The sequence below is a fragment of the Bombina bombina genome, chromosome 12, assembly GCF_027579735.1.
Source record: "Bombina bombina isolate aBomBom1 chromosome 12, aBomBom1.pri, whole genome shotgun sequence".
NCBI classification, from domain to species: Eukaryota; Metazoa; Chordata; class Amphibia; order Anura; family Bombinatoridae; genus Bombina; species Bombina bombina.
In genome coordinates this window covers 109,254,672-109,279,105 of record NC_069510.1, presented here as the reverse complement: position 1 = coordinate 109,279,105, position 24,434 = coordinate 109,254,672, and the positions used below count along the sequence as shown (strand labels likewise).

The 24,434-nt window shown below is 38.1% G+C and overlaps 1 protein-coding gene across 1 annotated transcript in view; it reads right to left on the bottom strand.

Annotated features, from left to right (window-relative positions):
- AK1 (adenylate kinase 1) overlaps nt 1–24,434 on the bottom strand; it is a 72,718-nt gene that overhangs the window by 12,211 nt on the left and 36,073 nt on the right. The window contains exons 3-5 of the mRNA XM_053696050.1: nt 16,213–16,248; nt 8,417–8,580; nt 6,730–6,846 (exon numbers count right to left, since the gene is read on the bottom strand). Of these exons, the coding sequence (XP_053552025.1) occupies nt 6,730–6,846; nt 8,417–8,580; nt 16,213–16,248 (317 nt within the window). The remainder of the gene's footprint in view (nt 1–6,729; nt 6,847–8,416; nt 8,581–16,212; nt 16,249–24,434) is intronic.

Below are 24,434 nucleotides of genomic sequence, written 5' to 3'. Positions count from 1 at the left end.
ACCCACATACCCCTAATCTAACCCAAACCCCCCTTAAATAAACCTAACACTAAGCCCCTGAAGATCTTCCTACCTTGTCTTCACCTCACCAGGTATCACCGATCCGTCCTGGCTCCAAAATCTTCATCCAACCCAAGCGGGGGCTAGACATCCATCATCCGACGGCTGAAGCGGTCCAGAAGAGGGTCCAAAGTCTTCATCCTATCCGGGAAGAAGAGTAGATCCGGACCGGCAACCATCTTCTTCCAAGCGGCATCTTCAGAATCAAGTTCAATCCGATTGGCTGATCCAATCAGCCAATCAGATTGAGCTTGCATTCTATTGGCTGATCGGAACAGCCAATAGAATGCGAGCTCAATCTGATTGGCTGATTGGATCAGCCAATCGGATTGAACTTGATTCTGATTGGCTGATTCCATCAGCCAATCAGAATATTCCTACCTTAATTCCGATTGGCTGATAGAATCCTATCAGCCAATCGGAATTCGAGGGACGCCATCTTGGATGACGTCCCTTAAAGGAACCATCATTCTTCAGTTGGACGTCGCCGGAAGAAGATGGGTCCGCGCTGGAGGTCTTCAGGATGGAGCCGGTCGTCATCGGATGAAGATAGAAGATGCCGCTTGGAAGAAGATGGTTGCCGGTCCGGATCTACTCTTCTTCCCGGATAGGATGAAGACTTTAGACCCTCTTCTGGACCGCTTCAGCCGTCGGATGATGGATGTCTAGCCCCCGCTTGGGTTGGATGAAGATTTTGGAGCCAGGACGGATCGGTGATACCTGGTGAGGTGAAGACAAGGTAGGAAGATCTTCAGGGGCTTAGTGTTAGGTTTATTTAAGGGGGGTTTGGGTTAGATTAGGGGTATGTGGGTGGTGGGTTGTAATGTTGGGGGGGGGTATTGTATGTTTTTTTTACAGGCAAAAGAGCTGAAATTCTTGGGGCATGCCCCGCAAAGGGCCCTGTTCAGGGCTGGTAAGGTAAAAGAGCTTTGAAATGTAGTAATTTAGAATAGGGTAGGGCATTTTGTTATTTTGGGGGTCTTTGTTATTTTATTAGGGGGCTTAGAGTAGGTGTAATTAGTTTAAAATTGTTGTAAGATTTTTCTTATGTTTGTAAATATTTTTTTATTTTTTGTAACTTAGTTGTTTTTTATTTTTTGTACTTTAGTTAGTTTATTTCATTGTAGTTATTTGTAGGAATTGTATTTAATTTATTTATTGATAGTGTAGTGTTAGGTTTTATTGTAGGTAATTGTAGGTATTTTATTTAATTAATTTAATGATAGTATAGTGTTAGGTTTAATTGTAACTTAGGTTAGGATTTATTTTACAGGTAATTTTGTATTTATTTGAACTAGGTAACTATTAAATAGTTCTTAACTATTTAATAGCTATTGTACCTGGTTAAAATAATTACAAAGTTGCCTGTAAAATAAATATTATCCTAAAATAGCTACAATGTAATTATAATTTATATTGTAGCTATATTAGGATTTCTTTTACAGGTAAGTATTTAGCTTTAAATAGGAATAATTTATTTAATAAGAGATAATTAATTTCGTTAGATGTAAATTATATTTAATTTAGGGGGGTGTTAGTGTTAGGGTTAGACTTAGCTTTAGGGGTTAATACATTTATTTGAATAGCGGTGAGCTCCGGTCGGCAGATTAGGGGTTAATGTTTGAAGTTAGGTGTCGGCGATGTTAGGGAGGGCAGATTAGGGGTTAATACTATTTATTATAGGGTTAGTGATGCGGATTAGGGGTTAATAACTTTATTATAGTAGCGGTGCGGTCCGCTCGGCAGATTAGGGGTTAATAGGTGTAGGCAGGTGGAGGCAACGTTGAGGGGGGCAGATTAGGGGTTAATAAATATAATATAGGGGTCGGCGGTGTTAGGGGCAGCAGATTAGGGGTACATAAGGATAACTTAAGTAGCGGCGCTTTGCGGTCGGCAGATTAGGGGTTAATTATTGTAGGTATCTGGCGGCGACGTTGTGGGGGGCAGGTTAGGGGTTAATAAATATAATACAGGGGTCGGCGGTGTTAGGGGCAGCAGATTAGGGGTACATAAGTATAACGTAGGTGGCGGTCGGCAGATTAGGGGTTAAAAAAATGTAATCGAGTGGCGGCGATGTGGGGGGACCTCGGTTTAGGGGTACATAGGTAATTTATGGGTGTTAGTGTACTTTAGGGCACAGTAGTTAAGAGCTTTATGAACCGGCGTTAGCCCAAAAAGCTCTTAACTCCTGTTTTTTTTCTGCGGCTGGAGTTTTGTCGTTAGAATTCTAACGCTCACTTCAGACACGACTCTAAATACCGGCGTTAGAAAGATCCCATTGAAAAGATAGGATACGCAATTTACGTAATGGGATCTGCGGTATGGAAAAGTCGCGGCTGAAAAGTGAGCGTTAGACCCTTTTTTCAGTGACTCCAAATACCTGAGGGCGGTAAAAACCAGCGTTAGTAGCCTCTAACGCTGGTTTTCCCGGCTACCGCCCAACTCTAAATCTAGGCCATGGGAAATCGATCCTTTAAGTTCATTTTTGTTTGGTTCAATGAAATCACAAACAATTCAAATGGACTGAGCTGGTAGGCAGAGCAAAGGTCATTATCACTCTCTATAACAGGGATACACAAATGTGTTCAAAATCTAGGCGCCAGTCCATAAATCTAGGAGCCAGAAACCTTTGACCATATAATATATAATATGTCTATACCTATCTATAGACATTATATAATAACCCAATAAAATATGGATTTTTATTTCACAGCTGCAACTCCTAGAAAGGATCCAGCCTCACCAAGCTAAATTTTAGGTACCACGGGGGTGTCTTGAGGATTTCTAAACCAAAACAAATTTTAAGGAGCCGGTGACTCCCTGGAGTCTGGGGTTGTTGAGCCCTGCTCTATAAACACTAAAATCAATACTTAAGTATTAGATTGTTCATTTCAATTACTCTCTCTATCTCTCCCCCCCCCCCCTACTAGAAGTGTGATTACAACTGTAGCCTCTTGTTTACATACTGTAGCTCTTATACAGCAAATACTGCGGTATTGACATTTTTTCAACAGGCAAAACAGCTATTTTAAATAACAAAGTAAATGTAAAGGAGATTGTTTTAAACAATTCAATACACTCCAGCAGGTAAAATGGATCTTTGAGAACACATTATAGGGGGGTCATTTTATACACTGTTCCTTTAATTACACTTTTGTAAAAATGTATGCGCAAATGAAGTCGTCACAACCTCCCTTGATAATAAATTCCATAACTTGACTGACTACAGTTTAAATAACAGTTTCCTGATGAAAAAAACCCTTTCCTTAGATCTAAAAGGAGGATCATAATTTGTATTGTCTTTGGCATGAAAAAAATAACTTTGATAAGTTGTAGGAACCTTTTATCTAATGTATACATTAGAACTAACGTAAACGCACATCTTGTCTAACGTAAACATTAAGACAGAGTCACCAATTGTTATTGTCTCTGGCGGTTTTCTTCCTATACATGTGAAGGTTTATCTATACCGTCCAACGTTTAAAAAAACAAACCAAAAAAAGTGAAAAATATGTGAAATATGGCACACTTTTTGTATGGCGTAAATATCAAGCTGGAAGCTAACAGAACAAAGGGTCTCTGTATTGCATACTAAAATAATAATAATAAACATTTTTTTTCTTGAGGACGCACAGAAAATTAAAAAAAAGGCATTTGCTGCGTCAAATTAATTAACCCCTACACGGTATGTCAGCTGTCATTTTCACATTAAAGACAGAGACAAGACAGTAATATTGAGCGTAGTAAGAGTGCACCTTGCTGCTTTCAGTGAGTCATGCGCTATTACCAGGATTAAAAAAAACCTTGAGGACACGCGAAGTGCAGAGTACAGACATAAAACACTCTTTTTTTTCTTTCATGATTCTGATAGAGCATACAATTTTTCATTCTCTATGTATCCTTTGTTAAAGGAGCATGGATACACTACTGGGAGCTAGCTGAACAGATAAGCAAATGACAAGAGGTTTATATGTGCAGCCATCTATCAGCAGTTAGTTCCCAGTAGTGCATTGCTGCTCCTAAGACTACCAAGGTATGTTTTTTTAACAAAAGGATACCAAGACAACAAAGCAAACTAGAGAATAGAATGGTACACTTTATCTGAATCATTAAAGAATATTTTTGGGTTTCATGTCCCTTTAAACAGCAGGTCCAATTGTAAATTTTTCTTTACTCTCAGGTTTGATGAATGCATTTTTAGAAATGTTATTAATCAAAAACTAAAATATATTTGTCCACATATTAAAAAAAAATCAAAAAGGCAATGAAACTACTGATAAAGGGATGAAGGGTTCTGCACTTTCTGATATATATAAACTATATATACACAATTCTTTATAGATACGGTTAGTAAAAAGGCACTGTGTGTGGTACATGAGATGATTTCTGATATATATAAACTATATATACACAATTCTTTATAGATACGGTTAGTAAAAAGGCACTGTGTGTGGTACATGAGATGATTTCTGATATAAATAAACTATATATACACAATTCTTTATAGATACGAATAGTAAAAAGGCACTGTGTGTGGTACATGAGATGATTTCTGATATATATAAACTATATATACACAATTCTTTATAGATACGGTTAGTAAAAAGGCACTGTGTGTGGTACATGAGATGATTTCTGATATATATAAACTATATATACACAATTCTTTATAGATACGGTTAGTAAAAAAGCACTGTGTGTGGTACATGAGATGATTTCTGATATAAATAAACTATATATACACAATTCTTTATAGATACGAATAGTAAAAAGGCACTGTGTGTGGTACATGAGATGATTTCTGATATATAAACTATATATACACAATTCTTTATAGATACGGTTAGTAAGAAGGCACTGTGTGTGGTACATGAGATGATTTCTGATATATATAAACTATATATACACAATTCTTTATAGATACGGTTAGTAAAAAGGCACTGTGTGTGGTACATGAGATGATTTCTGATATATATAAACTATATATACACAATTCTTTATAGATACGGTTAGTAAAAAGGCACTGTGTGCGGTACATGAGATGATTTCTGATATATATATATATATATATATATATATATATATAAAGTATAAATACACACAAAGAAAACGAAGATAAATTGATAATAGGAGTTAATTAGAAAGCTGCTTAAAATTGCATGTTCTATCTGAAGCTGTCCCTTTAAGGCGAGATTATGTTTGAATTGTACTGAACATTGCGTTCCTCATCTTTTGTTGATACAGGCTAACTGCGCTTGCGCTTGTTTAATGGACTTCGGCTGCAAAGACTGCTCTCACGGGGTGGGGGGGGCACTTTGTTTGAGTAAACTGGTAAAAAAAAACGGCTTTAAAACTAAAATAAAATAATGAATTGATGTAATACATTTGATGATCAGTGTCTTTATGTTACACACACTTATAACAGTTATTAAAATAAATACAGCCAATCCTATCACACTGTCTTCCTTCCACGAATAACAGTTCTAGCAAGGCAGTAGGTACAATGCATATATAGAGGCCTATTTATCATATGTCTGTCGGACCTGAATCGACAGTGCGGATCAGGTCCGACAGACATCGCTGAATGCAGAGAGCAATACGCTCTCCGTATTCAGCATTGCATCAGCAACTCACAAGAGCTGCTGGTGCAATGCCGCCCCCTGCAGACTCGCGGCCAATCGGCCGCCAGCAGGGGGTGTCAATCAACCCGATCATACTCGATCAGGTTGAATTCCGGCAATGTCTGTCCGCCTGCTCAGAGCAGGCGGACAGGGTTTTGGAGCAGCAGTCTTTAGACCGTTGCTTCATAACTACTGTTCCTGGCGAGCCTGCAGGCTCGCCAGAAACACGGGGCGTCAAGCTCCATTCGGAGCTTGATAGATAGGCCAATTAGTCACAAATAGTGCATGAGCAAAGCTATGTTAGCGCATTCCACAGATGTTTCAGGACCATTTGTGGAATGCGCTGACATAGTTTGCGCATGCGCAGTATCTCCAGTAGCAAAATCTGACGCGGTAGCAAAAATATGACAGAACTTGACAGTGGAACTAATTTTATACAGCAACAAGTTTTCAGTTGCAAGAAACATTCAACTGCACTGATTTTAAAGAGATATGAAACCCAATTTTTTTTCTCACATGATTTAGATAGAACATACAGTTTTAAATAACTCTCTAATTTATTTCTATGATCTAATTTGCTTAATTCTCCTGATATTCTTTCCTGAAAAACATATCTAGATAAGCTCAGTAGATGCTGATTCGTGGCTGCACATAAATGCCTTGTTATATTGGCTCACCCATGTGCATTGTTATTTCTTCCACAAAGGATATCTGAAGAATGAAGCAAAATAGATAATAGAAGTAAATTGGAATGTTGTTTAAAATTGTATTCTCTATCTGAATCATGAAAGAAAAAAAATTGGGTTTAGTGTCCCTTTAATAGAGCTGAATTCGCCACTTTCGTGTTCAAATATTTATGAATTCCAAAATGTTGTGATTTTAGTTTTGTGAATACGTTTTATTTAAACTATGCCATTAAGTCAGTAAAAGTGTAACATTCATGAGAAAAAAAACGCGTCCGCTAATATAAATTTGGCACAAGCTCGGCACTGGCTAGAGACACAGACAGAATTTTTAGGAAGCAGGAAGCACGAACGTTCTCTCTCACCTTCTTTTCAAATTCCTCTCCCTGTTTGACCTCACGGGGGTAACCGTCAATGAGGTAGCCCTTGGACTTGTCTGCTTTGGCGATCATTGCATCTTTCAACATGTCTAAAACAGTGTCCTGGGAAAAAGAGGAAGGAACAGACACTTTTCATAATTTTCCAAAATGACACACACAAAAAAACATTCTCTGCTTATAAACAATGCGTTTTTTATTATAATACTGGTGTTTATATTTAACGGAAAGTGAGACTCACAAACCGCCACGTACTTTATAAAGCAAAGTTGGGAGCTGTAAATAAGTGTCTTGTATTTAAAAACAAAATACATCACTTCTGATAATGGCTTTTATAAAATGTGTTTATAAAAAGGAATAAACAAACTGTATCATCAAATATTCCGTATCCATTCTGAGTAACTGGGTATTGAAGAAAAGCCAATTTTTTTTTCATAGATATGAAAAAGAATTGATTGAAAGTGTCAAAAAGTATTTGTGCTTATAAAGTAAAAGTTACATTTATATTAAAACTGGTTTCAGGTACAAGTTTGAACACCACTGATACTGCAGTATTCATTCTTATTGGCTGATATAGAGAAACTCCCATGGCTGTATTTCTAAACCAGGACAGACATCCACAAGCAAAAAAAGTAGTTTTGCTCAGGTATTTTCCACACATACACAAAAATAAAGAAAGAAAACAAAAACAACAAACTTAAATACATATATATATACCCTCTGAAATGCCACAAAGAAAAACAATATTTCCATATCCCTTTAAATTAATCTACACTGAAGTTTATGCTGTTTCATTAAAGGGATATTCTAATGCAGAGATTAAATGCTCTGATTCATAAAGGGTTAAACACAAGGCTGAAGTCCCACTTGAGAGCTGCAACATATTGGAGTTACTGAGCAGGACACAGCCGGTGAGCCAATAGGAAACCGCATACGCAAGTGACCACCAATAAATGGCCACTTCCTGCTTACAAGTTGCAATGCAATGTTTTGCAGCTCCTGAGCAAGATTTTACCTTTGTGTTTCTCTATGTGAAGCGTAGCCCCTTTCCAGGAGTGTGCATGTTTTTTACACTATATGCCATTGCCAGCATTGTTTGCTACAATGTTATTCTTATAGCGCTTAAGACATGCACACTCCTGAGCATACCTCAGTATGCTCTTATGGAAATGGTGTAAGTGGTACATTTAATTACAGAGGTAATTTGTGCATATATAAAGAAATTACTTTACCCAGGTAATGCCCAATAATTTGTAATTTCTTGTAACGCTCTATAATTAGTCATCTTTATTGTTAATATCTATCAGCTTCACACAACAGTAAATGTCTAGACCTCCCAACTGTCCCCAATGCTGAGCGCTGTCCCTCTAAAACAGCTATTTGTTCTGATTTTCAGAATTTCCCTTAGCCCCACCCACAGACTGCCAAGACACACCCACAAACCACCTAGACATGTTCACTGACCAACCAAAAACACCCATGATCCTGCCCATTACCCACACATGACCACGCCCCTCCCAACACAGACCCACTCATAAAACAGCAACAGCCACCTCAACCTCCTGAGTCCCTAATACCTAGGTAGAAATATTAAAGGTATGAATGGGTAAATACAATTACCCCCAGGACAGAAGTGACAATCTGTACTACACATGGTGTCAGTGTTTAAACTCACCAGAGGCACTAACTCTCCTCTCTCCATGATGGCTGACAAGGTCTTCCCTCGCTCAGTTCCAGAGGACACCTCTGCTCTCAGTAGGTCTCCGGTAGACAGATGGGTGTAGCCATATTTCTCTACTATCCTCTCACACTGTGTCCCCTTACCAGATCCTGGCCCACCTAAGGATTTACAACACAATTACAGTGAGATTAGACTGCTGAGCTTTTATATCCACCTAATACATAACAGCAAAAATGCACAAGTGTGTTAGTAGTATTACTTATGGCCAAGAATACAACATTGTAAATGTTTACTAGTTTGAAATAAGAAAATAAAATGAAAACAGGCCACTAAATAGACTGTTATGATTTAAAAACTTTTAAAATATTACAATAAAAAAAAAAAAAATTCAGTGTGGAACAAAGATATCACTTGTGTCTGTTTTAAAAAAATAATAATAAAAAATATATATATATATCTACGGCATGGGGATTTGGCACAATACAATTTTGCATAGGGGAAGGCTACTATACAATTTGTCACAGGGATAGAATATTTTACAATATGGTATAGGAATAGGGTACTACAGAATTTGGCATAGGAATAGGGTATTTTACAATATGACACAGGGATAGGGTATTTTATGATATGGCTCAGGGATAGGGTACTATACAATATGGCACAGGGATAGGGTACTATACAATTTGGCACAGGGATAGGGTACTATATAATATGGCACAGGTTTAGGGTACTACACAATTTGGCACAGGGATAGGGTACTATACAATATGGCACAGAGTTAGGGTACTACACAAAGTGGCACAGGGATAGAGTATTATACAATTTGGCACAAGGTTAGGGTACTACACAATGTGGCACAGGGATAGGGTATTATACAATTTGGCACAAGGTTAGGGTACTACACAATTTGGCACAGGGATAAGGTACTATACAATATTGGCACAGGGTTAGGGTACTACACAATATGGATGTTTGGTAGGTTTAGACTGTCTAGCTGGTGGGGAATCTAGCACACCTGAAGTAAACTTTATCCCAAAGTTTAAAGAGTTATAGTTAGTTGTAGTAGGTGGCGCAAAACAAGTTGCTATTCCCAATGTGTCTTACTGTAAATATGTGTGATAATATGTGGGCTCAATATATGTTAATGTTTTGATGAGTCCTAATTTTATATTCTCTTTTGGAAAAAAATGGATGTCGAAACTATTTAAGAAATAAATATGATCCTTTATTTGATTAAGGTAAATTTACCCAATAGTAGTGATGCTAAAAGTACAGTTAAACAAAAACTATTACAATTCCTTCAAAGTTTAAAAAATGACACCGGTGTCTCTATGTATAAAAATGTACATAATATATAAAAAATAAATTAAATTAAAATAATAACGTTGAAATCTTATAATTTATACAGTTTTGGGTTTATCACAAGTTGTAATTTCTAACAGAATGTTTGTAGATACAATTTTATAGTGGATAAAACAATAGTTGCTGTATAGTTCATATAGGATACTTTGTTTCAGCTATGCAATTGAGATCTTATCTTAGGCAACTATATATCAAATGTAGAGGTATGTTGGTGCGATTTTTATCACACTATAATATAAGTATACAAATTAGTACCTTGAAGTGTATCTGTTTGATATCACTTTTGTGAGATAATTGCGGTTAAATAAACGCCGCTATGCCAGTGTTTTGATTAAGTTTCAAGATCAAGCTGGTGGCAGTTCTATATGAGCTGCTGGCGGTTAAATAAATGCCGCTTTGGTTTCCTCTTATTAGGTGGGCTTATCTGTTTGCTGCGAGAAAATTCACTTTTATATAAGTGTTTGGGTAGTTGTCGTGGCCGCTCAGTTACCTTATCCTTTGTCGGTCAGTGACCGATCGCGCTCTTAAGGGTTTCTTGGTGGGATCTTCGTTGCGGTTAAGTGCTAACCGTTTGCTGATGTTTTTTAAGTATCTCCGGTTTTTCTATTCTGTGGCTTGTCTGTCGGTCAGTGACCGATCACGATGGTATGGTTGTTGGATAACCTCCTGATGTGGAATTTTTGCGTGCCTTTCCGGTCTGTTGTTCCCAGGTTTCTTAGATGTCGGTCAGTGACCGATCTGGGTGCTGAAATGTGGTTGTTGGGATAAGTAGAAAGTTTGTAGGATAAGTAGAAAAAGGATTTCTAGTTATCAATGTGATCTTTGCGGTTAAATATATCCTGCTCAGTGGGAACTTGAATATTTCAACTGGGTATAGCTGGTATTCACTTTGTCTTCTTAAATCCTGTGCAGGTGTGCTCTGGTATAAACATGTTTCGGCTGGACAGCCTTTTTCAACCACATTTCAGCACCCAGATCGGTCACTGACCGACATCTAAGAAACCTGGGAACAACAGACCGGAAAGGCACGCAAAAATTCCACATCAGGAGGTTATCCAACAACCATACCATCGTGATCGGTCACTGACCGACAGACAAGCCACAGAATAGAAAAACCGGAGATACTTAAAAAACATCAGCAAACGGTTAGCACTTAACCGCAACGAAGATCCCACCAAGAAACCCTTAAGAGCGCGATCGGTCACTGACCGACAAAGGATAAGGTAACTGAGCGGCCACGACAACTACCCAAACACTTATATAAAAGTGAATTTTCTCGCAGCAAACAGATAAGCCCACCTAATAAGAGGAAACCAAAGCGGCATTTATTTAACCGCCAGCAGCTCATATAGAACTGCCACCAGCTTGATCTTGAAACTTAATCAAAACACTGGCATAGCGGCGTTTATTTAACCGCAATTATCTCACAAAAGTGATATCAAACAGATACACTTCAAGGTACTAATTTGTATACTTATATTATAGTGTGATAAAAATCGCACCAACATACCTCTACATTTGATATATAGTTGCCTAAGATAAGATCTCAATTGCATAGCTGAAACAAAGTATCCTATATGAACTATACAGCAACTATTGTTTTATCCACTATAAAATTGTATCTACAAACATTCTGTTAGAAATTACAACTTGTGATAAACCCAAAACTGTATAAATTATAAGATTTCAACGTTATTATTTTAATTTAATTTATTTTTTATATATTATGTACATTTTTATACATAGAGACACCGGTGTCATTTTTTAAACTTTGAAGGAATTGTAATAATTTTTGTTTAACTGTACTTTTAGCATCACTACTATTGGGTAAATTTACCATAATCAAATAAAGGATCATATTTATTTCTTAAATAGTTTCGACATCCATTTTTTTCCAAAAGAGAATATAAAATTAGGACTCATCAAAACATTAACATATATTGAGCCCACATATTATCACACATATTTACAGTAAGACACATTGGGAATAGCAACTTGTTTTGCGCCACCTACTACAACTAACTACTACACAATATGGCACAGGGATATGGTACTATATAATATGGCACAAGAATAGGGTACTATACATATGGCACAGGGTTAGGGTACTACACAATGTGGCACAGGGATAGGGTATTATACAATTTGGCACAAGGTTAGGGTACTACACAATTTGGCACAGGGATAGGGTACTATACAATATTGGCACAGGGTTAGGGTACTACACAATGTGGCACAGGGATAGGGTACTATACAATATTGGCACAGGGTTAGGGTACTACACAATGTGGCACAGGGTTAGGGTACTACACAAATTGGCACAGAGTTAGAATACTACACTATTTGGCACAGGGATAGGGTATTATACAATTTGGCAAAGGGATAAAGGATGATAAAAAAATGGCACTTAGATAGGATGTGATTTAGTACAGGGAATAGGTATGATATGATATAGTAAGGGGATAGGAAGCTACATGATATAACACACATTTATTTAGATACAGTGATAAGGTACAGTATGATTTGAGAGGGAGCTAGATTACTATGCATTACAGCCAGGGCCGGATTTATAATTGGACCAGGTGAGACCATGGAACCCAGACAGCATTTAGCACATAGGAAGAATACATTCCAGCTAATATTGCTTTTTAGATAAATGTATCTCATATGGGCTCTACAAGCTGAGTATCTGCAGCTTTCAGGTAAAATTTGCTAAACTTAGAGACAACTGACTATGGGTAGATTTAGACTGTAGTGGATAGAGAGTTCAGCAGCACAATGTCTTAAGCTTACAGCACAGGGAGAGCATAAATATGATACGGGGATGGGGTATGAGAGGACACAGCATGGGGAAATGGTAGGATACAATACAGCATAGGTGTAGGGTACAATATGGTAATGCACAGGGATAGGTACATTACTGCTTGTAATGTAACAGAAACCCTTAAAGACATAGACTTGAACGCATTACTTCTGGTGTATGGTGCAGCATCCTCCATATGTAAAAAAAATTAAATAAACACATTTAATTTTTGTATAATTTTAATATAAAGATACTAGTTTGGTATCCCGAAGGTCAGCCCTTTTTATCTGTCTCCTTTTTGTCCTATAGGAGGCTGGTGAAGCTTCAGCCAATCAGACTCTGCGTCACCTGAGCCATGATGAAGGTTTTTGGAGCCGCTTGTAGTCCTGTCAGCTAAGAGAACTATAGTGCACGTAAGGTAGAGCCACAATAATCATCAATGTGAACTAGAGCTGTAATTTCTGAATAAAGTGCTATACACTTCTCTTACAACTGCAAGAAACCTTAAAGGGGTATGAAAGTAAAAATTGAACCTTTATGGATCTGATAGAGCAAGCAATTTTAAGACTTTTCATTAGTTTATTTATGTTATCAAATTTATTTTTCTCTATTGGTATCCTTTGTTGAAAAGCATACCTAGGTAGGCTAAGGAGCAGCAATGCACTACTGGGAGCTAGCTAGTAATTGGTGGCTACACACATATGCTCCTTGTGATTGGCTCACCAACTATTAACTATCACCTAGATTACAAGTTTTGCGTTAGAGGCTGTGCAGTGCTAACGAGCAGTTTATGCTCACCGCTCACTTACAGACAGTGCTGGTATTACAGGTTTTTACAAACCAGACAAGAAGTGAGCGTTGAGCAAAATTCTGCTCCTTACCGCACTCCAATACCCGCGCTGCTTACGTAAGCGGTGAGCTGGTGTAACGTGCACGATTTCCCCATAGGAATCAACGGGGAGAGCCGGCTGAAAAAAAGTCTAACACCTGCAAAAAAGCAGCGTAAAACTCAGAAACGCAGCCCCATTGATTCCTATGGGGAAATAAAAGTTATGTTTACACCTAACACCCTAACATGAACCCCGAGTCTAAACACCCCTAACCTTACACTTATTAACCCCTAATCTGCCGCCCCCGACATCTCCACAACCTACATTATATTATTAACTCCTAATCTGCCGCTCCGGACACCGCCGCCACCTACATTATACTTATGAACCCCTAATCTGATGCCCCCAACATCGCCGATACCTACATTATATTTATTAACCCCTAATCTGCCTTCCCCAATGTCGCCGCAACCTACCTACACTTCTTAACCCCTAATCTCCCGCCCCCACGTCGCCGCCACTATAATAAACATATTAACCCCTAAACCGCCGCACTCCCGCATTGCAAACATTAGTTAAAGATTATTAACCCCTAATCTGCTGTCCCTAACATCGACGCCACCTACCTACATTTATTAACCCCTAATCTGCCGCCCCCAACGTCACCGCCACTATTCTAAATTTATTAACCCCTAAACCTAAGTCTAACCCTAACACCCCCTAACTTAAATATAATTTAAATAAATATAAATAAAATTACTATAATTAACTAAATTATTCCTATTTAAAACTAAATACTTACCTGTAAAATAAACTGTAAAATATTAATTTAATTATAGTGTAGTGTTAGGTGTAATTGTAACTTAGGTTAAGTTTCATTTTACAGGTCAATTTGTCTTTATTTTAGCTAGGTAGTTTATTAAATAGTTAATAACTATTTAATAACTATTCTACCTAGTTAAAATAAATACAAACTTGCCTGTAAAATAAAAATAAACCCTAAGCTAGATACAATGTAACTATTAGTTATATTGTAGCTAGCTTAGGGTTTATTTTACAAGTAAGTATTTAGTTTTAAATAGGAATAATTTAGTTAATTATAGTAATTTTATTTAGATTTATTTAAATTATATTTAAGTTAGGGGGGTTAAGGTTAAGGTTAGACTTAGATTTAGGGGTTAATAACTTTAGTATAGTGGCGGCGACGTTGGGGGCGGCAGATTAAGGGTCAATAATATTTAACTAATGTTTGCGAGGCGGGAGTGCGGCGGTTTAGGGGTTAATATATTTATTATAGTGGCGGCGATGTCCGGTTCGGCAGATTAGGGTTTAAAAATTTTCTTTTAGTGTTTGCAATGTGGGAGGACCTCGGTTTAGGGGTTAATAGGTAGTTTATGGGTGTTAGTGTACTTTTTAGCATTTTAGTTAAAAGTTTTATGCTAGGGCGTTGACTTTAAAATGTGGTACCAGTCTTGACAGGAGAGGGTCTACCGCTCACTTTTTGTCAGACTCGTAATACCGGCGCTATGCAAGTCTCATTGAAAAAAGAGGATACGCAATTTGCGTAAGTGGATTTGTGGTATTTCAAAGTCTGGACAAAAAAGTGAGCGGTACACCTGTACCTGCAAGACTCGTAATACCAGTGGGCGTTAAAAAGCAGCGTTGGGTAATATCGCTGGAAGAAAACCACTACTTACAACATAATACCATGCACATATTTGCAGAAATAACCTCACTATGGGAACACTATATTTCCACGACAAAATAAAGATAGGAATAGAGCCCTTTAGATATAAATATTTGGTTGACAGGGAATATCAAGATACCATCACTCCAACAGATAAATAAACAAAACAAGTGTTCACCAATAATCCGCATCTACCGATTGTATGTTTATCCACTATTATTAAGGTTGTTGTTATTATTATAGAATATTTATTCTTTATAAATCATCTGGTTAGCTCACCACATATACTGGATCATTTTACGGACATTTACAATTAGACATGTGGTGTACGTAAGAATTGTTTTATGTTTTATGTTTTTTAAAAATGAATCAGCCTTTGTACATTGTAGAGGAGCTGCGTCTCCAATGCTTGTAAATCGATCTTTATAGAAATAAAGCTGATTTTCAAAAAAAAAAGCAGCGTTGGGACTGGCCAATGCTGCTTTTTAAGCCTAAAGCAAGACTCGTAATCTAGCCATATATGTTTAATCCCTATGCAGGAGTTAAACACATAGTTAAATGTTTGCAAGCATTAGTGCAATAACAAAATGCTCAATCACAGAGCTTTTTATTTATTTATAATGATTCATAATGACTCGGATGATGCAGGTGTTGATTGGCTGTATCACAAGGTGGAACAGAGAAGGAGGCTGTAAACAGATATCTTTATTTTAAAATTATGCAGAATCTAAACAAACATAATTAAACATTGTTATGCAAAGACCAGAAGTAAATACATTTAAGGTTAAGCATCATTTGCATGTCCTTCTATGGACAGATAAAAAGTAAACTTTGAGGTTGGGTTATTACACAGAAGATTTGCACAACTTAATGTTGAACTCCCTGTCATATTGTGAGAATGCTTATCCATAGTGTGATCTAGAGAAGAGACTTTAAATACTGTGTCATACTATAGTAGGTTAATTGAACTGATTTCCAGTAGAGGTGGTAAAAAAATAAAAATTAAACAGGATTCAAATACCAGCAGACTGAATGTTTGCAGCTATGACTGCTGGTCAGATGATGCGCCTGCGCCCTTAAACAGGAAGGCGATAAATATAATACTTACCAACAACAAAGATGATTTTTTTGTTCTTTAGTGCATCTGAGGAAATAAAATAGAACAAGCAATTAATGTAAATATTACATCATTTTGTATAGCACATCCATATACAGCACACAAAATAGTGTAAACGAAAAACCGCTACGAGAAATGAGCAAATCCATATAAAAGTGTACAAACAGTTAACCTTTGTCCTCAGTGATTTAAATGTGGTATAATATAGTGAATATATAATATGTAGGTGTATGTAAAGGGAAAAAATAAACCTGTAGAGAAACACGAAATTGTTAGTTGTGACGTAAACAGATTTGTTGAAAATATTTCCATGGAAGATAGGAAAAATCTCACAGCTGGAATCAGGGAAAGATTAGGAATTTGGCGCAGAATACATGTGAATAGTTGTGAAGATATGGAGAATTTCCAGGGATGTGGTGAGCCAAGATGGGATGCGATTTTGTACGAGGGGGGGGGGGGGGCTACGCGATGAATAGGAACTATGATTAAAGGGATATAAAACCCACATTTTCAGAAAGAGCAGCAATTTTAAGCAACGTTTTAATTTTCTCCTATTATTAAATGTTCTTCATTCTCTTGGTATCATTTGTTGAATGAGCAGCAATGCACTACTGGTTTCTAACTGAACACATGGTGAGCCAATGACAATCGGTATATATATGCAGCCACCAATCAGCAGCTAGAACCTAGGTTCTTTGCTACTCCTGAGCTTCCCTAGCTAAACCTTTCAGCAAACGATAACAAGAGAAGGAAGCAAATTAAATAATAGAAGTAAATTGGAAAGTTGTTTAAAATTGTATTCTCTATCTGAATCATGAAAGAATTTTGGGTTTCATGTCCCTTTAAGATTAAAGTGATATTAAACTTCCCCCTTTGTATTATCAGATCCGGAATGTTACTGATATTTTAGATAGAGTTTAATTCATCAGTTGTAATGAAGATGCGCTATAATTTACTTTTTAACCCCTTAATGGTACGACACTGGTCGTTATGCCCTTAAGGACCAGCAAAGTACTCTGTACGTCGCTGCAGTCCTGGGCTTCTCTCTGCCGTGATCTCGCTCAAAATAGCAAGATTGCGCTATTTCTGCATGCCCTACGAGTGGGGCACTGCAGAAATAGATTTGCAGAGTTACTGATGCAGAGAGGGCCACTCTGTGGCCCACTCTGCATTGGACAGCAGTGGTGCCGATCGTTGGGGGTGGGAGCGTAAAGAGGGAGGCGGTGGGCGGCCCATCGCTGGAGGGGACGGGAGGAGGCGGAAGGAGGACAGGACCACTACGCAGCAGGGGGGGGGGGGGGAATAAGAGCCGAGAAGTGAGGTGGAAGGAGAGTTGAGGGAGGAAGGGCAATAAGGGGGAGCCTATGTGGGATCCATTGAGGGAAAGGGATCTGGGAGGGGGTAGGGTAATGAAGGGGGGCATCTACACTACAGAAAAAAGGGTATTTTATTTTTTTTTTTTACAAAAATCTGCCTAATTTGCAACAAACTGGGTACTGGCAGACAGCTGCCAGTACCTAAGATGGTGTCAAACAGGTAGAGGGGGAGGGTTAGAGAGCTATTTGGGGTGATCAGGGAGGTTGGGGGGTAAAAGGGGATCCTACACTGCAGAAAATATATTATATATATATATATATATATATATATATATATATATATATATATATATATATATATATATATAAAAAGCTGCCTTTTATTTTAGTACTGGCAGACTTTCTGCCAGTACTTAAGATGGGGGTGACAATTGTGGGGTGGGGGAGGGAAGAGAGCTGTTTGAGAGGGGTCAGGGAGGGATCACGGGGTGGGATGTGTCAGATGGGAGGGCTGATCTCTACACTAAAAAATTAACCATACAAGCTACCTAATTAACCCCTTCACTGCTTGGCATAATACAAGTGAGGTGTGCAACGGCATTTAGCAGCCTTCTAATTACCAAAAAGCATTGCCAAAGCCATATATGTCTGCTATTTCTGAACAAAGGGGATCCCAGAGAAGCATTTACAACCATTTGTGCCATGATTGCACAAGCTGTTTGTAAATCATTTCAGTAAGAAACCTAAAATTGTGAAAAAGTTTAACCAAAATGGGCCTAGATCAATACTTTGGGTTGTCTACTAAAAAAAATATGTAGTTTTGATAGGTAAATATAAAAAAATAGCTCTATTTCTGAAATGCTAATACCCCCCGTTAAGGCTACCCACTACAAAACTATTTTTTACTGGTGAGCTACAGGTTTGAACTGTTCTCCAATCAGTGCTTTAGCTACTAAAAAATTGTGTGAGTGAGATGGAGCACAGATTGGAGAACAGTTCAAACCGATAGCTCACAACAACAACAAAAAATATGAGTGCCCGGAGCATGGGGTATTTGTATTTCAGCTCTGCATTAAAAAGTAAGTTAAAGGGACATAAAAAAAAAACCAAAAAATGTTATGATTTTCAGATAGAAAATACAATTTTAAACAAGTTTCTAATTTACTTCTATTATCTAATTTGTTTCATTCTCTTGGTATCATTTGTTGAAGAAGCAGCAATGCACTACTGGTTTCTAACTGAACACATGGGTGAGCCAATGACAATCAGTTTATATATGCAGCCACCAATCAGCAACTAGAACCTAGGTTCTTTGCTGCTCCTGAGCTTACCTAGATAAACCTTTCAGCAAAGGATAACAAGAGAAGGAAGCAAATTAAACAATATAAGTAAATTGGAAAGTTGTTTAAAATTGTATTCTCTATCTGAATCATGAAAGCAAAATTTTGGGTTTAATGTCCCTTTAAGTACCTTTTTTATTATCCCAATAATTAAATAAACATACAGCAACTGTAAAGTGCAGTTAGCAGTAACCCTTAGGCTGCCAAATGCAATGTGGTCCTGCCTCATCTGGTGGCCAATGGGTTAAAGAAAATACAATTTTTAACACTTTTGCTGCTAAATACAATTGTGCCAGGACTCATCAACTGTTTGCGAAAAAGTGCACCGTAAAAAAATAAATGTCCTGCACTGGCAACACATAGAAGCAAGGGAGGAAGGAATTAAACAGACAATATAGTGCAAAAATAAAACACTCATTTTATTTTTAAACATATTTGTGTGTTTAAATACATAGTTAAAGTTGTGCTCACGAGGACACAACTGGTGAGCCAATCAGCAGCAGGCATACATATGTATGCTCTAAATTTAAGCTGTTTATTTTTACCCTAGAATGTGCTTTGTATACAATGCTAAATGGTTTACTTTTTGCAACACTTCAGCTGGGATAGAGCAAGATTTTTCTTCAGCCTTAAACAACCAATACCTAAAAAGTTCTGATTAAAAGCGCACAGGTGTACTATGTGATCCATTCACCACGGTGTGCGCATGCGCCTACTGCAACCTTAATTAGGCCCAAAACTGGCTAAAATAGCCGGCCTGGAGATAGTCTTGTATTCTCCACATGCAAGTTTGTTGCAAAATCATCCTTTATAACTGACTAACATATCCCAAGTCCATTCAAGAGGGTTATAAAAAAAATCTCACTTGTTATTAGAAATACAGGAAGTTAGCTACAGGGACATAATGTAGCAATAATCAAACACAATTCTTAGATAATAGGGCCCCATATACTAATATATCTAGAGTGTTTGACAAGAGTAGAAGGGAGCGGAACCGGATGCTGCCTCGCAAGCCCTGAAAACTGATAGACAGGTTCCCTGACTGGGAACTTTGTAAGTCCACAATGTTTTTAATTATTGAAAACAATATTATTTAAATACATTTTTAGTAAGTATAGTTTTAAAAATTAAATACATATATATTTTAAACACTTCAACTAATATACATTTTAGTTAGGACTGTAAATAAAATGTTTAAAAAGCTTTTAAACTGTACAAGACGACTTTTTTCAAGCTTACTGTTTGTTTTAAAGTGTGCGGGGCAGTTGGAGGTTACTGAATTGTCCCCACAATATCTTTATCCAACCATATTGTTGCAGGGTTAGTATTGCTGACAGAAATATAGTGGCTGGGATGTTGTGGGCTGAGAGCCCAAAAAACATATCTTAATGCTGCATTATCACCATGGCAACAGTGTAGCATAGCAATATCTCAATAGCTTTAATAATATGGGAGCTGCAATATTCCCATGGTGGCGAAATTCAAATAGTGAACTTTATACATCCCAGACAGCAAATGCCAACAATTCTCAAGTATCAAAGTAAAAACATAAGATTCTAATGTCACTTGCCCAACCAGATCCAAAACAGTAAACACAGAAAGGGGGAGGGAACTATGTCTATCACTGGTCTGTGACTGTCGCCCCTAGCAGTGGGCGTCAGTATTTATTCACCCTGGCTAGAGTTACCTAGGTCCTTTTTGGGGTTCACTCTGGTTGACTTTGATCCGCTGAACCCTGAACAACCGGCTCCCATGTTTGTGTGTAGTTCCAGCTGTCTGTGGTTTTTAGATCCAGTGACTGCTCACTCACTCAGTGCCAGACTCACGAGTGAATCCCTCTGTCTCGCTCTCTTCTGCGCTTATATATTACACAGTGTCTCTCTGATACACTTGCATTAGTGTGAGGTCTGCAACGTGTAGTCTGTCAGTATTTGTCTCTCTGCCTCCCCCCTTTGGGCTGGTTCTTGTGGTCGGTGGCACTTAGCCTATTGCTATAGAGACATGAACTAACATTTTAAAGTAACCTGTGACCAGTATACAACACAGGGAGAGACAGACATCCTGTTACCTGGGACACCAGCAAACACTGTCCCATATCACAGCAGCCACGTGTTGTAACAACCTCATTACCAAAAACTCACACACTATCATCACAGCACAGTACTGTGTATATGATCACATAAGACCGTCAGTCTCTTACGATTGTGTTCATTTCCTGATAAACACATTATAAAACAGGGACAGGTCAGGAACATGGGAAACTTACTTTTTTTACTTTTTTTTTTAAAGGTACTTAATATCATTATGATTCAGATTCATCTTTCCACTTTGCTTCTATAATGAAATTTACTTTGTTGTCTTTTTTTGTTGATGAGCATACCTAGATAGGCACCGAGGTGTGCATGTGTCTGGAGCAATATTTGGCAGCAGTGTTTGCAAAATATGTACCATTGTTAAAAGCACTGTAGTAAGACTGTAGTGCACCAGGCATAATTCTTTCTGAATTATGAAAGAAAAAAATGTATTTTATTGGTTTATTTTGAGATTAATTTTTCTTCAGTTACTTTCTGCAAATAAATATTTTAATAATCTAGCTAAATAAACACAATAAAGCATTTAATTCCAGATACTGTCTCTTTAAATGGACATGATTCAGATAGGGCGCTGGCTTTCAAACCTGTCCTCAGTCCTCCCTAAGAGGCCAGATTTTCAGGATTACCTTGGGTGAGAGCAGGTAAAATAACCGTGTTTACTAATCAGCTGATTATTTCACCCGTGCTCTAGTTCAGATATCCTGAAAATGTGGCCTGTTAGGGAGACTGAGGACAGGTTTGATAAACCAATGAGATAGAGTGTAAGAAAACATACATTGTGCAAATACTACTGCCATCTAGTGTTCAAAAGTGTATAACAAAGTTAAAAGCTATATAGGGCTTGATTTATCGACTGCAGTCCGTATTTATGAAGCAGCGGTCATCATTCCTATCCTCTTTTCCACCTCTTGGGTTGAGAATTTCAATCTCCCTGGTCTCGTCCGACCAGGGAGATTGACAGCTCTTGCCTGCGCTTGATTGGCTGTGCACGGGCAGTGGGCGGCATTGTATGCGCAAAATAGCAAGAGGCGAACTGCGGCGGACAGGGGCGTAGATTTGCTGGATAAATCAAGCCCATAGTGTTCTAGACGTGTTCACATTTACCTACCTGGCTATGCTTTTCAACAAACAAAGTAAATGAGACACATTTTTACAATGACAAGCTCTATCTGAATAGTGAAAGTTTAATTTGAACTTTCCTGTCTCTTTTTGGTTACCAAAGTGAGTTGCAAGATTTTGTGCAGGAATATACTGCAGCCCAGTTGAGCAGCTATGGGGTTAAGCAGTGTTTGTGTGCCTGAGGTCAGGCGATGTGTAGCGAATGGTAACATTTAGTGAGGGAGGGACTATAAATATGGCTGTGTTAGGCTCTTGTGGTCAGTTCTATTTATAATGATCCAAATAGACATGTCATAAAATATGCAGAATGTCCTAATGGAGATGAGAATTACAAACAGTATAAAAAAACAGAGGGAATATGAAGAAGCTGTATGTTTATTCTTAAATGTGCTCACTTACGTCAAAGCTCAGTATAGTATAGAGACTTTTTGTGATTGTATCAAGACAATGGGGGGTAGTTATCAAGCCGTCTACTTTTCTGGCTTCGCCGGCCCAATACGCCCGCCTAAGCTCGCCTACCTTCGCCGCCGCGGACCTGAAAAAATACGCCTAAGTTATCAAATAAAGCTGTCAAAAAGCCGCGGGGCGATGAGCAGCGGACTGTGACAGTTATCACTCATCCGATCTCGCTGCCCTTCGGCTTTTTCCCAGCTTTATTGCTAGCCTGTCACTAAGCACTCACACTAAACTACACTGTTCTATCCCTATACCGGCGCCCCCGGAGCCCCCCGCAACTCAATAAAGTTACTAACCCCTAAACCGCCGCTCCTAGACCCTGCCGCAACTCTTATAAATGTATTAACCCCTAAACTGCCGCTCCCGGACACCGCTGCCACCTACAGTATACCTAGTAACCCCTATCCTGCCCCCCCTACACCGTCGCCCTCTATTATAAAGTTATTAACCCCTATCCTGCTGATCCCGCACCTCTCCGCAACTAAATAAATAGTTTAACCCCTAAACCGCCGCTCCCTGAACACGCCGCAACCTATATTAAACCTATTAACCCCTATCCTGCCCCCCCTACACCGTCGTCACCTATAATAAATTTATTAACCCCTAATCTGCCTCCCCTACACCGTCGCCCCCTATAATAAATTTATTAACCCCTATCCTGCCCCCCACTACGCCACCGCCACTGTAATAAAATTATTAACCCCTAAACCTAAGTCTAACCCTAACCCTAACGCCCCCTAACTTAAATATTAATTAAATAAATCTAAATAATATTTCTATTATTAACTAAGTTAATCCTATTTAAAACTAAATACTTACCTATAAAATAAACCCTAATATAGCTACAATATAAATAATAATTATATTCTAGCTATCTTAGGATTTATTTTTATTTTACAGGTACCTTTCAATTTATTTTAACTAGGTACAATAGCTATTAAATAGTAATTAACTATTTAATAGCTTACCTAGCTAAAATAAACTGAAATTTACCTGTAAAATAAATCCTAACCTAAGTTACAATTAAACCTAATACTACACTATCATTAAATTAATTAAATAAACTACCTACAAATAACTACAATTAAATACAATTACATAAACTAACTAAAGTACAAAAAATAAAAAAAGCTAAGTTACAAAAAATAAAAAAATAAGTTACAAACATTTAAAAACATATTACAACAATTTTAAGATACTTACACCTAATCTAAGCCCCCTAATAAAATAACAAACCCCCCCAAAATAAAAAAATGCCCTACCCTATTATAAATTAAATAAAGTTCAAAGCTCTTTTACCTTACCAGCCCTTAAAAGGGCCATTTGTGGGGGCATGCCCCAAAGAAAACAGCTCTTTTGCCTGTAAAAGAAAAATACAACCCCCCCCAACATTAAAACCCACCACCCACATACCCCTAATCTAACCCAAACCCCCCTTACAAAAACCTAACACTAATCCCCTGAAGATCATCCTACCTTGTCTTCACTCAGCCGAGCAGCGATGGAACCGAAGTGGACATCCGAAGTTAATCCTCCAAGCGGCGCTGAAGAAATCTTCCATCCGATGAAGTCATCATCCAGGCGGCGCTGAAGAAAAGTCTTCGATCCGGCCGATGTCATCTTCAAAGAGGCGCTGAAGAGGTCTTCTATCCGGGCGAAGTCATCTTCCAAGCCGGGTCTTGAATCTTCCTTCCGCCGACGCGGAACCTCCTACTTCACCGACGGACTACGACGAATGAAGGCTCCTTTAAGGGACGTCATCCAAGATGGCGTCCCCTCAATTCCGATTGGCTGATAGGATTCTATCAGCCAATCGGAATTAAGGTAGGAAAAATCTGATTGGCTGATGGAATCAGCCAATCAGATTGAGCTCGCATTCTATTGGCTGT